This window comes from Sus scrofa, chromosome 16 (assembly GCF_054392235.1).
Source record: "Sus scrofa isolate SSC_HxYL_T2T_F1_AM1 chromosome 16, Sscrofa_HxYL_maternal_Yorkshire_Landrace_v2.0, whole genome shotgun sequence".
Classification (NCBI taxonomy): Eukaryota; Metazoa; Chordata; class Mammalia; order Artiodactyla; family Suidae; genus Sus; species Sus scrofa.
Genome location: NC_139398.1, coordinates 30,356,777 through 30,374,319, shown reverse-complemented (window position 1 = coordinate 30,374,319; position 17,543 = coordinate 30,356,777). Strand labels below are relative to the sequence as shown.

General features: G+C 44.2%; 1 protein-coding gene across 7 annotated transcripts in view; it reads right to left on the bottom strand.

The window, feature by feature from the left end:
- Positions 1-17,543, bottom strand: part of PDZD2 (PDZ domain containing 2) — a 416,943-nt gene that overhangs the window by 31,819 nt on the left and 367,581 nt on the right. For 5 of the 7 annotated variants that reach the window (XM_085002034.1, XM_085002030.1, XM_085002033.1 and 2 more), the window contains 8 exons: positions 14,994-15,067; positions 14,635-14,860; positions 13,582-13,699; positions 11,802-11,934; positions 5,795-5,876; positions 4,064-4,098; positions 3,183-3,339; positions 864-1,663 (listed from right to left, as the gene is read on the bottom strand). In XM_085002034.1, coding sequence (XP_084858160.1) covers positions 864-1,663; positions 3,183-3,339; positions 4,064-4,098; positions 5,795-5,876; positions 11,802-11,934; positions 13,582-13,699; positions 14,635-14,860; positions 14,994-15,067 — 1,625 coding nt within the window. The remainder of the gene's footprint in view (positions 1-863; positions 1,664-3,182; positions 3,340-4,063; positions 4,099-5,794; positions 5,877-11,801; positions 11,935-13,581; positions 13,700-14,634; positions 14,861-14,993; positions 15,068-17,543) is intronic. The other 2 variants (XM_085002035.1, XM_085002032.1) reach the window with 1 other exon arrangement.

Genomic DNA, 17,543 nt, shown 5'->3' with positions numbered 1-17,543 from the left:
TTGTGGTGGTCTGGATCCAACCTGTAATATCTCCGAGGCATGCCTGCATGGCCTTACTCGTCATCTCACATTCTCTGCTCAGAGTGTAATTATTTATGTTGAGGAGACTGTAATGTTTGTTTCTCTTGTTAAAGTGGAGGTCTACTAAAATTTTTTAAAATGTGTGATTTGATAATTCTGGGCCATTCTAATATACTGGTAACCAAGTAGTAACATAAATAATATTAACCTGCATTTAATGTGGTGCATTATGTGTTTCTCTGTGAATGCAGGCTTATTATTTTCTGTGTACAACACGGGTATGAGTAGCTATAATTACAGATCATCCCTGTAGAAAGTCTGAAAGAATAAGGATCAATTAGCACCTTGACAGCTAGATGTGATCACTGTTCACCGGTATCTGAGGGTCACCCCGACTCTGTGAGATGATCAGGGCGGATAGCACCATCCTATTTGACAGTCCTGACAACTGTGGTTCAGAAAGAGTCAATAACTTGCCAGGTGACCACCAACGCGTCTGTGGAGAAGCCACGACCAGACCCAGAGGTTTTTTTTTTTTTTTTAACTGGCCTCGCACGACCCTTCCGTCATCACAGGCCCTGTGTACAGGTAAGAGAGTGATGATCTCTTTTGGCCGAATGATCCCATGACTTAACGCCTGGGTGCTTTCGCCACCAACCTGGTGATACATTAATAGGCTCCCAAGCAAGTCTGTGCATTGAAACGAATGACTCTATGGAAGGGTGACGCTCCAATCATCCCCCTTTCTTTCAGGAGAATTCTTTCCTTATGCTTAACAACATGCTTACTACTCACTCATACAACACTCTCTAGAGCCCAAGCAACTCAGAGAAATCACTCACCTTCTCCACCGTCGCACCTGGTTGATAACCAGTCACGGTCACTTGGACGGAAGCGGCCTGGACTTTCGAGTCGGGACTGCATGGGTCACTGGCTCCATCGGTTAGGTTTGCTGTTTCTGAGCTCCTGGGCCTGGCCTCAGCTTCGGGCCGCTTGCAGTGTGGGCTGACCCTGGCCACTGGTTTGTGCCTGGACCCCAGGCTGTCATTCTTCTGCTGCAGGGAAGTGGGGCCGTCCGTGCTCGCCAGGCTCTGGGTGCCTGTCACAGCTTTGCACTCCAACTTGGGTGAACTCCGAGATCCCGAGAGTTCCCTTCTCCCCGAGCAGCCAGGGCTACCCTTGGCAGCCTCTGAAGGGGCCAGCAGGTTGGCCACATGGGGAAGGGCATCGCCCGTGCTCCCTGGGATACTCTCCTGTAAGGCCAGTGAGCTGCCAAGGAGAGGCACTGAGGAGGCCTTGCTGACCAGTGTTTTCTGGCGATGTTCCTCTTGGTGGATCCCTGGGCCCTTGGAAGAGGCTGTCGAGACACAGCCGTCCTCTGTCAGAGGCCTGCTGGGACCTGAGAGGGTCCCTGGGAGGGAAATACAGTCCCCTTCCCCATCAAACTCTTCCTCGTCGCTGGCATCATCATCATAGCAGCCCACCCTCCTCTGGCGGAGGAGAGGGTTTCGGAGGACCTGTGGGCTCCCAGGGAGACTGGCTTGTCTGGCGATTGTCACCTGCTTGTGGAAGAGCCCAGAGGCCCACTGGCTTCCGAGAGTCACAAGGCTGTTGGCTCTGGCTTTTCCTGGTTCCTTGTGAGCTGGCGGGGTGGGGGGAAGAAGAGTCAGATGAGAGAGCTTCCCACCTGGCATGGTCTTTTAATCTAACCCCCCCTCATTCCATGCGAGTGATTCCATGTTCACTAATGCCAGATATACACCTTTGGCCACCGGACACCAGGCTTAAATGATATGGCTTCCTGGGATCTGCACAGAACAGAGAGCCAGCTTCCCTCTCTCCTTTAATCCCAGCCTCTTTTTTTTTTTTTTCTTTGTCCTTTTAAAAAAAATTATTATTTTTTTTCTTTTTAGGGCCGTACCCACAGCACATGGAAGTTCCCAGGCAAGGGGTCAAATCGGAGCTGCAGCTGCAGACATATGCCACAGCCACAGCCACAGCCACGCTGGATCCGAGCGGCATCTGCTACCTACACTGCAGCTTGAGGCAATGCTGAATCCTTGACCCACTGAGCGAGGTCAGGGATCCAACCCACATCCTCACCCACTGAACCACAATAGCAACTCCTCTTTGTCATTTTTTAAATCTTAACCTCTGGATTGTTTAACTTAAACATGTGTGCTGCCTAGCAACAGAAATGTGTACCTTGTCAACATCCATGATGTCTAAGCCATTACTGTGTTCAACCTAAATGCTGCTGCCAAGTATTCCTGTGTGGGAGGATGCCAGGGACCAGCAAGTCCTGCACACCTGGGCCTTTTTATCACCTGAGGTCCTTCTTTCATCTGCAAAAGGGGGAGCTTGATTCATGGGTGCATGAGTGCCTATAGCACAGTGCAGTGAAGCCTGAGATTACACATAATTTATAAACTCCAACCTGGGAAGGGAAGCGTGGGCTGCTCTGCAAACTCTTCACATCTTGTTAAATGTAGTGAAAAATTACACGTGCTTCCGCCTTGAAATGCTTCCATCAGAGACTAGAGGAAGCATACTGACTGCTCCAAATCATCTAGACAGGTCATCGTCTGTCTCGCCTGATTCAGGGAGTTTTTCTTATTCATTAGAAATGAGCAAAAGGAAACCACACTGGCAGAGGTGAGATGTCAGTGCGGTTCACATCAGGTCATTATTTCAAATTATCCGGCAAAAATAATCAATGAGGTTTTTTCAACCCCCTTAGGTAACATTCTTATAAGTTCTGAATCTTTCACTCTCTGCCTTCTAAAAAGAATTAAGGTAGGCTCTCTAGTGAGGGAAGGAATTTGACTAGGATTCCCCTAAAACATAAGGCCGTCAGGCGCCAGCCATGATCTGATGCCAGAGATTCCAAGACTACACTGTGTAAATAGCATCCAAGGGGGGTGGTTTCGCCTCCTTCAGCCATTGGGGTACAGAATGTATACTGAGCCCATTGGGTGCAGACCTGGGGGGCCAGTCGCCAAGAGTAGGCTGCATTTTCCAAGAACACACTCCGAAGTCAGCCAGGGTAGGAAGGTGCCTTCCATGCAACCAGAGGCCTGGTATCCAGTTCTCCTTTCCTATCCCAGCCCCGTGACCCGTAAACCATCACATCGGGGAGTCAGAAAACAGTCATTGCTTACGGGATGGGCCGGCTGGCAGGCTGCTGTCCTTGGAGCTGCTGCAGCCACTTCCCGGGGGATCCTCGTCCTCTGAGCCGGCCACCATGAAGTCAGAGAGCGGGCCTGGGACGTCGTGAGAGAAGAACTGGGAGAGATCAGATTCAGAGGTCAGGGAGTCCTGTGGAAGAAGGCAGTGCTGGGTGAGGAAGGTGCCCCAGAGGCGGACAGTTTTAAACACTAATTGCATCCTATCTTTCTGAGAACACTTTGTCCTAATCTATAAGCACGTGAAGCAGCTGTGATGGCAAACACCCACTTCCATTTACTTTAGGATGGGCTAAATTAAACAGTTAATGAATAAAAAGGCAATGGCTGCCAGACAGTGTTTTTAAGACAGAAGTTTTTGGCCCTGCTCAGAAAAGCCACAGCAGCAATACATCAACCATCCTGGGAAAAACCCTGGAGAAGAAATAGGAAGTAGAATGGAATTCTGAGCCACTGGTTCCGCCTATTGATGAAACAGAAAAAAGGGAGAGTTTGAGTCCTGGACTCTGATCCACCAGGGTTTGGGAACAGCTTAGCTGAGAGAGTCCACACTCTCCTTGGAGTTGCAGGTCCTCCCCAAACTGACCGGGAGTCCCGTTTATTATGGAGCAGCTATTTTTCAAACTGTAGCTCAGTTATTTTGCTGCCTTTTTTTTTTTCTTCCTAGATGCATATTTAATAAAAGAAACACACATTTGTATATTTGTTCTCAAATGAACATTGTTGCTGTTTCCTGTGTAAAGTGGCCCAAATGTCTCATGGACAGAAATATGGGCTGGGCCCTGCGGTCTGACGTCTGGGCTCCAGGAATTGGTTCATGGGCCAACTGAGCGAGGTGGCAGTATGCCTTGACTCACCTTTTTAGCAAGAGAAGGACTCTTCAAGGGGGTACCTGTTGGGGGTGGGGGGAAATCACCATAATGTCAAAACAGTGAAGCTTGATAAATCCCTATGAATAGGCTCACTTCCTTAACTGGAAAAAGAACATATTAAACAAAACCCTCTTTGCTTGACTGGCACAGATGGGCCACTGCATGGGGAGGGGCATGCATGCAGTCATGCAGTCTACCTGGGTACCTAATCCCCATCCTATCCTGCCTCCCCAGATTCTCCTCGGGCCTCAAGCCCTAATTTAGATGCTACTGCTGCCCTGATGATCCCAGGTGGAATGAACTGCTTCTTCTGAATGTCAAAAGGACTTTAAACCACCTATAGAGCAATTTCCATTGCATAATATAATTTAATTATTTTTTGGCACATTTATTTATTTTTTAATTGTTATTTCCCCAATACATTTGTTTTTCTACTGTACAGCATGGTGACCCAGTTACACATACATGTACACATTCTATTTTCTTGCATTATCAGGCTCTGTCATAAGTGACTAGACATGGCTCCCAGGGCTACACAGCAGGATCTCATTGCTAATCCATTCCCAAATATACTATAATTTCATTAAAAGTGGATGCACCTCCTCTCCCTTCCTCAACTATTTACCTATCACTGGTCTGGCCCCGCAGTGCCTGGCACCAGGATCTAGGACGTGTTCAATGCTATTTGTTAAATGGACTGAAGGATGAATGGACAAAGGAACACCGCCCAAAAAACTCATGAAAGAACTCGAGAGGGGGTGAAATAGCTATTTTAGTTTTAGTTGAAGGACAAAGACTCAGCATTGAGATTTTAAATTACAGCCCTTGAAGCAAAAAGATCTTGGGCCTGGGGATCATGGCTTAATAAAATCTTCCATGAATGAGTGAGCGGATAGGTTGGCATTATGAGGGACAGCATTCAGGCAGGTCAGGAGAATGAGTTAGTTGAATAAAGAGCCCATTATGGCTGTGCCCACTTTCAATATATTAATTACGGATGCAAATAATTAGGGTATTTCATGGTTGCCAAAAAACCGTATGCCTTCCCTTTCCTCTGACAACCAGGAACTCATGTCTCAGTTTCCTTCCGACATCAGTCTCAACATCGGTAATATCTCGTCTGCAGAGTCCCCTTAGGTTTCCACCCTACAGGAAACACTGCTTTTCAAGTTTGATGTAAAGTTTCATATTTTAAATTCTTACGAAATTCTTTCTACCTCAATCCTTTTCTGCCTGAATGTTCCTCTTAAGAAGGGGGGGGAGGGGAAATCATGATTTTTGCAGCCTCTGTTACCCCTAAGTTGAAACTGTTAATTCATAGAAAGAGCTCCCAGGTCTTTGGCTGGACTGCACTTTGGATTGTACCACATCTACCAAAACAAGTGGTACTTTGGTAGCGCTCCATTTCAAATGCTCCACCTAGAACATTTCAAATGAATCGTGACATAGACACCTGAAATGCAGCTAACTCATTTTTGCAAGTTATCTCAAAGCAGTCTCAGAAGCATGCAGGGTTGGAATGTGGCTACAGCGCATTAAATAACTGCAGAACTCCAAAGCAGCAGCTGAGAGTAAGCATGGAATCTCTTTGACAGCTACTTCTGCCAAACCTGGTAATTACCACGACTCCAATAATACTGCACGGGGAAGTGCCCCTGGGGGGAACTTAATGAGAAACTCTTCTGAATGTTGAATGAAGATGTGCAATTACAGTACCTAAGCCAGGAGAGGGATTGGCCTCTTTGCTCTCCTGATAAGTGCTGCGTGCTATCACTTCATCCATTTCCTGCTCGGAAACCTGATTGTCGGCAGAAAGCACAAATTAGATGGTTCAGTTTATTAATTCTCCCCCCCCCCAATAAAAGCAGATAGGACCAGAGTCAGAGACGGGAACACAGATAAAGAGGAAAATGGCAGGGCCAAAGATTATGTCAACCCTCTGAAGCAAGAACTCAGGGCACAGAAAGAGTATGGCTGGGTTCTGGGATCATTTCAGACAATGTTTTTAAAAGAAGACCTTTAACTGGCTCTCAAGTTCATGAAGCAAAGCATTCAGTTCTGGTTACCGGCAACATCCGCCTCTCTCTAAAACACTCCTAAATCTTTTTTTTTTTCTTCTAAATTTTATTTAAACAATTCAAACCTACACAAAACTTGCAAAAGTAGCACAAGCATAGCACACTCTTCACCTAGGCTCACTATTTTTTTTAACCATCTGCCACATTTACACTCATGATTTATCTTTATACACATACCCTGCTGCAATGCTTTCTAAACTATTTGGGAGTTACGTGCAGACATCCTGACCCTTCTACTTGTATGTAATGTAGCCTGGATCTCCTAAAAATAAGGACATTCTCTTCAATAACCCTGGTACTGTTATCGAGTCCAGGCAATTTAATGAAGATACAGAATGACTGTCTAATGTACATTTCACATTCCTAATACTACCCTTCAGAAATGCTACTCAAAATGTGTCTTTGGGCTGGAAATAATTCACAGAAAGTTTGATGTCAGCTTGGGACAAGATAAGGGCTCTCCTTGAGGATGAAAATCAACACTCAGCTTCTTTCATCAACAATGTCTTGCGAGGGGAAAAATGTCAACTGAATGAAACAGTGTGTACAATGATGTGACTGATCTCCATTCTGGTGTCAGCTCCTTCTCTGTCATGGGGCTTTTAGTGGACTGTCCCTGGCTAACTTCTGTAATGCTTTAGAGGAAAAAAAAGTTGGGGGTGGGACAAACCAGAATTCAATTTGGGATTCTGTTCTCATGTCTACTTCATCTTCTTTAACCCAAAGCAATTCTGAGCCTTTGTGTTTCATGATCCTGATCATTTGAAAGAAACCAGGCCTGGAGTTCCCTGGTGGCTCCACAGGTTAAGGATCTGCTGTTATTACTGCTGTGGCTCGGGTTCAATCCCTGACCCTGGAGGAACTTCCACATGCTGGGTATGCCCCAAAAAGAAAAAAAAAGAAAAAGAAACCAGGCCAATTGAAACCCTCAATTAAGAGTTGTCTGATAGTTTCTTTCATGCTTAGAGAGTATGCCTTTGGGGGCAGAAAAACTATAAAATGACAAAACTGTTTCCTTTTTGGTGCATCACAGAGGCATTCAGGGTCAGTGTGTTTCATAACTGGTAATAACTGACTGCCTGTGTGGGGTGAAGTTCACCAGACTCTCCCTGGGCTTTGCTGTTGTCGTCATCATTAATGAGCCATCTGGCAGGAGATAGTCTGAGACCCTGTCATTATCCTGCTCCCCAAAATATCCTCACCCAGTGGCTTTAGCATCATTGACTATTGGTGCTGAATCAATTACTACCACGAAGTTTTCAAAATAGTGATTTCATAACTCCTTTTTTCCTTCTATATTTATTGGTATCATGGTAAATTCATGCATTTCCCCCCACGGATTGTCATCCACAACTGTAATTATTCATGGGAAGATTTTTTAAAAAGGCTGAAATATGATAAACTATGAGTTTTTTTTTTTTTTTGCCTTTTCTAGGGCCGCTCCTGCGGCATATGGAGGTTCCCAGGCTAGGGGTCCAATTGGAGCTGTAGCCACCGGCCTACACCAGAGCCACAGCAATGCAGGATCCAAACCACATCTGCAACCTACACCACAGCTCACGGCAACACCGGATCCTTAACCTACTGAGCAATGCCAGGATCGAACCCGCAACCTCAAGGTTCCTAGTCAGATTCATTAACCACTGCGCCACGACGGGAACTCCTTTTCTTTCTTTTTATAAGGGCCACATTCGCAGCATTTGGAAGTTCCCAGGCTAGGTGTCGAATTGGAGCTGTCGCTGCTGGCCTATGCCACAGCCATAGCAACTTGGGATCCGAGCCTAGGTCTGCAACCTACACTGAAACTCGTGGCAATGCTGGATCCTTAACCACTGAGCAAGGCCAGGGACTGTACCTGTATCCTCACGGATACTAGTTGGGTTCTTTATCCCTGAGCCACACAGGAATTCCTTTATTTTATTTTTAGAAATATTTTAAAAGACAGCGACACAACTTGTATAGTTTCTATTTTAAAGGTAAGACTATTTTAAATGTAGAATGGTAATTTTTGTCTACTAAAATGACATTAGCATAAATAATATTTGGATAAGCATAGCAATTTGCCTTAAGAAGAAAATAAATATTTCTGTACAGGATTGAGCATTACACTTTAACCTAACAGTTAAATCCTTATCTCATCATGGCCTTGGCGTCATACTCTCTAGTAGGCTTCCCAGGAAATAAAATAGGTGCACACACCTGCACACAGGCATACCCGCAAACCCCCACATGTACCTTCATTAAGCAAAGAATCATTTTGAATAAATGAGCCATTAAACAGTAGCTGTACATTGTTCTTGATATTAGACTTTCAATATTTGCAATTACTTTTTTTCAGTGGGAAGAAAATGGTTGGAGTTGGAAGCAAGCGAATGATTTCCTGGATAATTCTAACCATGCTGAAAGCCCCGGTACCAATTAGTATCAGACTCCTCTTACTTTCTTCTACTTAACATAAGCTAGAAGCTGCTACCCAAGCAGGTCCCAATCTTAGCTTGTCTAGACCTGGAGGGTTTGAATATCCCAATTGTGCAGCCACTGCCCCCGTCATTATGAGAAACAGAAGAAAAGAAAATCCTTGTGGTGTTTCTCTTGGAACAACATGAAAACTAAGGAAGCACATACATTTAGTATCAAAATGTACTAGTGGCATGAAATGCTGGGATAAGTGGTCCAAAAATACATTAAACGTAAAATGGAATCTTGACCCAAAGGAAAATACAGTATGATGTTACAACTAAGAACACCATGTTTATCTAGGAGGAAACATGAAATCTGGTTAAAATAGTACTGAAATTTGGTTTTGCTGGATGTATCGCCATTGCTATCCTGACGACCATTTTTTACTGTGGCTGGAAACACGAGTCAACCCATGTGTGCACGGGGATCACAGACCACCCATCCATCAGGATTGTTACGCTTTGCACTGCAAGGCCACTGAGGTGTTTGATTGTACTGGCAAATTAGGCAGATGCTTTGGGCTGAGATTAGGCAGACCTGGAACAAATCATGACCTGTGTTAGGCTGGAATGTATTTTGAAGCGGGGCATGCCTGGACGCCAAGGACTGCAAACCATGGAGAACTCAGCTTGCTCTAATGGTGCTGAGGGACGTGCTGGGTCACCCACAGCTTGCTGGACTGCTTCCTAAGGTGAGAGGTGTGTTGCCACATGGGTGGTGGAATCCAGGGGAGAACGCTGGACGAGGGAGCTGAGACTAGGAGGCAAAGCAGTATTTAAAGTGACCCAGAGAGGAGTTCCCATCATGGCTTGGTGGTTAACGAACCCAACTAGTATCCATGAGAATGCGGGTTCGCTCAGTGGATTAAGGATCTGGCGTCACTGTCATGAGCTGTGGTGTAGGTCACAGACCTGGCTCAGATCTGATGTTGCTGTGGCTGTGGCGTAGGCCGGTGGCTGCAGCTCCCATTCAACCCCTACCCTGGGAACCTCCATATGTGTGGGTGTGGCCCTAAAAGGAAAAAAAAAAAAAAAAAAAGTGACCTAGAGAGAGCCACAGGCCCTCAGGGGTCTAAGTAAAACAGATTCTAATGGAAAGCTAGGATACGGAACAGAAAGGAGGAGAAGGGGAAGACAAGAGTGGGAAAAATGGAAAAAGGTGGAAGTGGGACTTGACTTTCTATTAATGACATTTATTCAAGAAGTTTTTATACAAGACCTTTTTAAGAATGCTTGTGGGAGTTCTCACTGTAGCTCAGGGGGTTAAGAACCCAACAAAGTGTCTGTGAGGATGCTGGTTTGATCCTTGGCCTCGCTCAGTGGATCAAGGATCCAGCATTGCCCTGCGCTGTGCTGTAGGATGCAGATGTGGCTTAGATTTGGTATGGCTGTGGCTGTGGTGTAGGCCAGCAGCTGCAGCTCTGATTCCAAGCCCAGTTTGGGGACTTCCATATGCTGCAGATGCAGCAGTTGAAAGGAAAAAAAAAAGTTTGTAGATAAGAGAAAACAATCTGGGGAACAAAAGTCGTAGGGTTAAGTCTGAATCAGTCTAATGGCAATCTTTGTCCAGGCACCGTGGTTGACATCACCTTCCCAAGTCAAAGTATGGAGTCAGGGCTCAAGAGCACTTATTTGTTTGTTTGTTTGTTTATTTATTTAGTGCTTTTTAGGGGTGCACATGCGGCATATGGAAGTTTCCAGCCTAGGGGTCGGATTGGAGCTACAGCTGCCGGCCTACACCACAGCCACAGCCACGTGGGATCGGAGCTGGGTCTGCGACCTACACCACAGCTCATGGCAAAGCTGGACCCTTTTTTTCTTTTTTTGTTGTTTTAGGTCTGCACCTGCAGCATATGGAGGTTCCCAGGCCAGGGGTTGAATGAGAGCTATAGCTGCTGGGCTGTGCCACAGCCACAGCCACAACCACAGCAATGCAAAATCCAAGCTGTGTCTGTGACCTACACCACAGCTCACGGCAACACTGGATCCTTAACCCACTGAGCGAGGCGAGGGATCGAACCCGCAACCTCATTGTTTCTAGGTGGATTTGTTTCTGCTGTGCCATGATGGGAACTCCAACGCAGATCCTTAATCCACTGAGTGAGGCCAGGGGTCAAACCTGCTTTCTCTTGGATGTTAGTTGGGTTCGTTACCACTGAGCCACAGTGGGAATTCCAATAGTGCTTATTTGTACAGGGAAACCAGACAATAAACGACCAGCACGGAGAGAGTGAAAATGACCCCAGGAAGTTAAGACACTAAAGAAATCTCAGATGCGGCCCATCCATGAGAGGACCCACCAGATCTCTTGGCACAGACTTCTTCCTCTTAAAATGGCATAAGAGTGCATCCAGCAGAGCAGCCTGAGATTGTTTAGGACATAATCATATTATACTACAAATGAAACAAAGGGGGTGGCCATATGACAGGAAGACCTAATGCTCTTAATGAGCGTTCTGAGTTGTTGCAAGGTCAAATTTTGTCAAACACAACCTGATTACTAAGTTAGAGACAAGTTAATTTTAAAAGATTTTTACCTAGAGTACTGAAAAAACAAAAAATAGTGCTTAAAGTGGGTTGAGTTGAACTTGCTCAAGTATCCTGTGGTTAGCTCAAAAAATTAACAGCAATTGCCTAAGTATAGAAGAGATACAACCAAGTAAATAGCAGAGGTCAGTGATACAGGGGCTATGATTACCTGCAAGTTCAGTATGGGTCAACAGTGTGATGCTGATGCTGAAAGAAAATTAGTGGGCTTTTAAGCCTTAATTACACAAGTGTTCTGCTCAGGTCAAGGATGGCCTAGACAGATCATCCAGTTCAATGCTCTCAAATATTCTGGATGCAGAAATCCAAAGAGGTTTAAGTATTTCACCAGAGATCAAATAGCCAACTGGGGGGTTTCTCAGAAGTCAGCATCCTACCGTCCACAAATTTTAAGTTCACCAATAATATTGTCAATGTTTTCCAATAAAATTTTCTGAGGGTGAAGATGAAGAAGTTCAGATCAACAATTCACATCCCATGCGTATCAGTTCCCTTGGTCACAAGGTGGCCACAGGCTGATTCCCACCCCCAGCTGGATGAACTCTCATCAAAGAGTATGCACTGTCACGGGATTGGGTGTGTCATTGCTATTGGACAAACAGTGTCTTTCCATACTTAGGACAGTATGAAATATTTCACCTTCGGATTAGGGTGCCGGCCGATGACCAGGCGAACGGGTCCTGGGGGGCATTTGCTCAAGATGGCGTGGACTTTGCTCAAAGCAGCATGGCGGACGTTGACAGAGTTCACTTCCAGGATTTGATCTCCGCGGCTGGGGAGGGCAACATGATCAACACTCTGCAGTAACAGTCAGCTTTTTACACGATTTCCTTCTGGGGGAGGTTTATAATATAAAATCTTTTCTGAATACTCTAAAGATGTAAATGACATCTTCTCATCTTTGCAAATGTATAAAATAGCAATACGCTCATAAACACATCAGGTTTGAAACTGGCAAGGGTCATTATGCCCATCTTTTTGAATCTCAGAAGTAGTAAAGTTAAATCAAATTGGTAATGAGGACAAGGACGGAGGCTACGAGTTCTTGAGCAAGTGGTGTAAGCCAAGCGCTATACAGAGAAATTTATATATCAATGCTTTAGATAGGTATTAGTATTCCCATTACATGGATAAGGCTACCACAGGCTCAAAGAGGTCACCCAGATGTCACACCCTCTTGAACTCAGGTCTGTCTACCTTTTGCTCATCAAGTGATAGTCCCTCGACCACCATCCGTTTCTTTTTTCCTACCATCTTGAAATGATTATTATAATATAATTTAAGAGGAAAATATCTGGAGCTCAAAGGTTACCCAAGAATTTGTAAAAACGTTTCAAATTTGAACAAATGAGAAATTGGGGACAAGATGCCCATTTTGACTTGAAATTATAGGGAGAGAATTCAGTATGAGAGAACAAAGACTCTTTATGTGGGGCTTGAAGAATGTTCATTTGGCAGGCTCCAGACATATGGAACCATTCAAGAAAGAAACATCATCTTGGGATGTCATTAAAGGATTTTTTTTCCCCTTGGATTCTAAAAGTATATTTTCTTTAATGTACTTTGGAAGATTTGCTAAATTTTTTTTTGTATGGAAATTCACTCTGATGATTAACTAAAAACATAATACAATCTATTAACAGGACCCCAAAATGGCAACCTCAAGGAATGTCATTTTGACAATTCCTCAACTGCTCAAAGCCTTAGAACCTTAGCGGGGAGAAAGATGATACTGTTTGCACAAGAGCGCTTTGTGCAATGCGTGTACATTCTTGTGAAGTTTAGGTGGGCACAGACCCATTGCAATTACTATATAACAGAACACCTAAACTTCTCTTGTATAAACAGAATACCCATGCTACAACTCAACTATCTGGGCTGAGAAATCAGACACGCAGTGACTTCAGACAGTAAGCATCTAGACACCACTTCTCAAAAAGGTATGAAACAACAGGAAAGGTTCAGAAGATTGTACTTAATAATAAAAGCTCCTGTTCGAGGGCATGACTTCAGGTCTCTCTTGTGTCCAGTGATTCTGAACCACTTTGAACAGTTCCCAGCATCTTATATAAATTTTACATAAATGAATATAAATGTGAAAGAAAATATTTGGATAATCATAGATACCTGTATAGGGTTGTATCGTGTCAAGTGTCTGAAACTGAGCTTCTGAGTCCAAAGAGAACAAAACTGGTAGGGAAAGCCAAGATCCAGAGTTCTCAAAACTCAACCAAATTTCATTGATATTAGCTTTTCATCTTTGGAGATGCATTTAATTATAATTACAGCTACATTACTGCAAATAATACAACATTTAGAATCCCGCAGAGGAACGTGATAGGGCAGTTATCTTACATGTGTACATAGTCACCTATTCACAAACACACCAGAACCCTACCCTGTCAGGTTTACAACGAACCTCAGATTGCTCTCCATCTTGGCCACTGATCCTGGGGCAAGGCTGTGAATGTAGATGCCAGGAGGGCTGTTTTCTAGGGCCAGGCAGCAGGCACCAATGCCTAGTCCAACTCTTGGCTCTGTTGAAGGCATCATTCAAAGAAAACAAAATTTAAGAAGCAAAGCAAGGCAAAGCAAAGCAGTCTAAGTGATTTGAAACGGCATCAGTGTATATTTAGACCAATAACCATTTATTTTTGGACCAGATTCTGAATATAAATTCTGCTTTTCTTTGTCAACACGGCCATGATTCTGTTAATGACATGAGTCCATGGCGGAACCAGGGGCTAGCTGCGGACTGTGAATTAGTCAATAGCCTGTACTCCTCCCGCTCTATAGAGCCTCTTCAAATCTGCTTCTGGAACCAGGCAGAGTCCAAGTAGTATTTTTATTTATTTATTTATTTTTAATTTTATTTATTTATTTATTTTTATTACTCAAATGAATTTACCATTGTTATGGTCATTATACAACTACAGATGTGATAAATTCATCCAAGCAGTATTTTTTTATTGTGGATATACAGCTTTGGGTTCTTTCACCTCCTTTGGTAGCAATGAATCACTTGATTCTTTGACTGCTCATCCCATTTCCCTGGTGGGTGGGGAGGAAAAGGAGACAAAGAGAAAAAGCAGTCGGATTTGGTGTCACCCAGGACTTTCAGTTACTGGGGTTAACTGTTTTCTCAACTGTGTTCTTCATTCTCTAAAATGTAATATTAGTCCTAGCATTGAGCTAGTCGGTGACATTTTTTACCACGAGTCTCTGACCCACAGTGATTCGTCTGGAGAGAGCTTAAAGGATTTATGCTCCTGGTCACGTCCCTTCCCTTTAGTAAAATGACTAAAATCTCTCCTTTTGATCCCGTTGTCCTTTTAGAGAATACCACATGTTGTCAGCAGCAGATTGTTCCAAAGGAACAATTCCTCCAACCGATATGAAAAGTGAGCCTAAGAACGGATTACAAATTGGCACTTGAGAGGGCGGAGGACAGGGGAGGGAGAGCTGGTCTCACCTTTGTTGAGCGTTACTTCCATGACAATTCTGTCCTTGGGCCCGGGGGCCTTTCGCCCCAGGGACGAGGAGCTCCCCTCGTCGGCCCCCACCGCAGAGGTCCCCGTGCTGGCGTTGAAGTTGGGGGAGCTGGATCTGCTCATGTGTGTGGGTGTCGAGCAGGGGGTGAGGCTTGGGCTCAGTAATTTGGTGCGTACCGTTAAGACGAATAAGCCACTCCGGATTTGCTGGGAAAACACGAAAGGAGGGCTGAAACATTCGGACACATCTAGCAAAGGGTGAACGAAAGCCACCGAACCCAAACCAGAAGGAAAGAAAGAAAAACCAAGAAGATAAGGAGATCAAGAAGAATGTCACTACCTTAAAGGTGTGGATGGCTTCTTGAAATGTCAAGCCCTTGATGGGTATTCCATTTACATCTAGGATTTCATCCCCTAGGGACCAAATCGGGAGAATTACATTATCATTAAGCTTTAGTTTACTGGAATCTAACTGCTTGGTCAGTACTAGGAGATACCAGACGGTCCCAGATTTACAACTCTATAAGATGAACTGTTCCAAGCCATTTTCCTTAGCTTAGCTCTTAGGAGTGTCATAAAATGGGAAAATAAATGACAATGCGTATTCTTTTGCAGTAATTCTATATTTCCATTTTTAATTAAAACAACAGTGGGAGGAGTTCCTGTCATGGTGTAGTGGAAACAAATCCGACTAGGAACCATGAGGTTATGGGTTAGATCCCTGGTCTTGCTCAGGGGCTTAACCATCTGGCGTTGTCGTGAGCTGTGGTGTAGGTCACAGACACAGCTTGGATCCCGCGTTGCCATGGCTGTGGTGTAGGCCATCAGCTGTAGCTCCGATTTGACCCCTAGCCTGGGAACTTCAGAGGGTGTGGTCCTAAAAAAACAAACGAAAACAAAAAACAAACAAACAAAAAACAACAGTGAGAAGTATCAAGATCTTATTCTCTAGTTACTGCCAAGTCTGATAATATATGCCCTACATTTAGAGATCAAACTATATAAACTGAATCTCTAGGCTTCTCTTTCTTTCTTTTCTTTTCTGTTTTTTTTTTTTTGGTCTTCTTAGGGCCGCACCCGTAGCATATAGAGATTCTCAGGCGAGGGGTCAAATCGGAGCCTTAGCTGTGGGCCTACATACAGTCATATTAACGCCAGATTTGAGCCACGTCTGCGACCTACACCATAGCTCACAACAACACCTGATCTTTAACCCATTGAGTGAGGCCAGGGATCAAACTTGTGTCCTCATGGATGCTAGTCAGATTCATTTCCGCTGAGCCACAATAGGAACTCCCCTGGTCTTTTCTTATAGTCTTTGTTTTACAACTTAAACCCCAGTGGCAATGAAGCATGAACATACATGTGAGAAGCTATTCCTCTATTTATGGAAGGACAGGATGGTGTGTGAAAAACAGTTTAAATGACAGAGACACAAACCTGGTGAGGGATTATTTAGGAATGGCAGCCCCACCTCTGCAAATAGTCTAGATGCCTGTCTTATTGACAGCATTTAAGGTCCTCAGTCATTAAGCCGGCAAGTTACTCCACACTTCTATGTAAGATCACTGTAGACTCCTATCAAATTGTTTTCTCTCCCGCTCTCTCTCAAGATATCCTGCACGCATCTTCAACCCTAAGCAGGCCCACCCAGGTCATTTTTTGAGCTGTTGATAGTGTCTGCTGGGAAGAGAAAAGAACTTGGACATCCTGTTGACTTATCAGAGCTTGTTTCTGACTTGATACTCTCGTGACATGATCTGTTTTTGGAAATACGGTTCATCAAAAATACTACAAAGATGCCCCAGAAAGAAGAGATGAACCTTGCACAGCAGTAGGGTACAGAAGAGGAACTCCCTTTACCTATAATAAAGTACAAAGCAGACTAAGAACACACATTTGTACCTGTCATGGACAGATAATGACAGGCGCACACTGGCTATTATTCCATTAAAGGGATCCCTGTATACAAGTTTTAAAAGGCAGCAATACCTCACCCATTTGTTATGTGCCTTTTCTTTTTTTTTTTCTTTTTAGGGCTGCACTGGAGGCATATGGAAATTCCCAGGCTAGGGGTCGAATCTGAGCTACAGCTTCTGTCCCATGCCATAGCTGCAGCAACACCAGATACGAGCTGCATCTGCAACCTACACCACAGCTCACAGCAACCCTGGATCCTTAGCCCACTGAGTGAGGCCAGGGATCGAACCCACAACCTCATGGTTCCTAGTCGGATTCGTTTCTGCCGCGCCACAATGGGAACTCCTATGTGCCTTTTCTTTACTGCAGTTGCAGAAGTTCTAAAATAAGTGAAAAAAATCTGTTTCAAAATCACCTGGTATAACCAGTTACTCAACTAGGTGAGGTTTTTGGTTTGTTTCCACCTGGGAAAAAGGGTGGAAACATTAACACGATTGCTCACGCTCTTAAAAATCTTTACAAGATCACTTAAAAGACAGATCATTCAACAGGTGAAAATCCATTATGATGACATATTTATTGTAAGTGAATACATATGAAAACATAGTATTTAGAAGAAGCGGGTGCTATGAACCTCTTTTTAACTATTGATTTTTTTCTCCATTTTGTTTCACTCCACCAACACTGCAGGATGAATTTCAATCAAAAGAACACATGGTACATCCATTGTAAAAATGCTCTGCTAGAACTTTACGTTGTTGTGAAACCAGCACAACTAACACCACCTGGGAGTTAACCCTTCTTTTGAGAGAGAAATAAATATTCTGCCATCAAAATATTAAGTCTGATTGTGACTTATTGTTAGCACGCAGGCGTCTACGGTCACTCTGCCTACAAAAAAGACGACTCCAATTCACTCTGAACAGTGAAAAAAAATAAGCTGGTAAAACACCACGGCACCTATATTTGG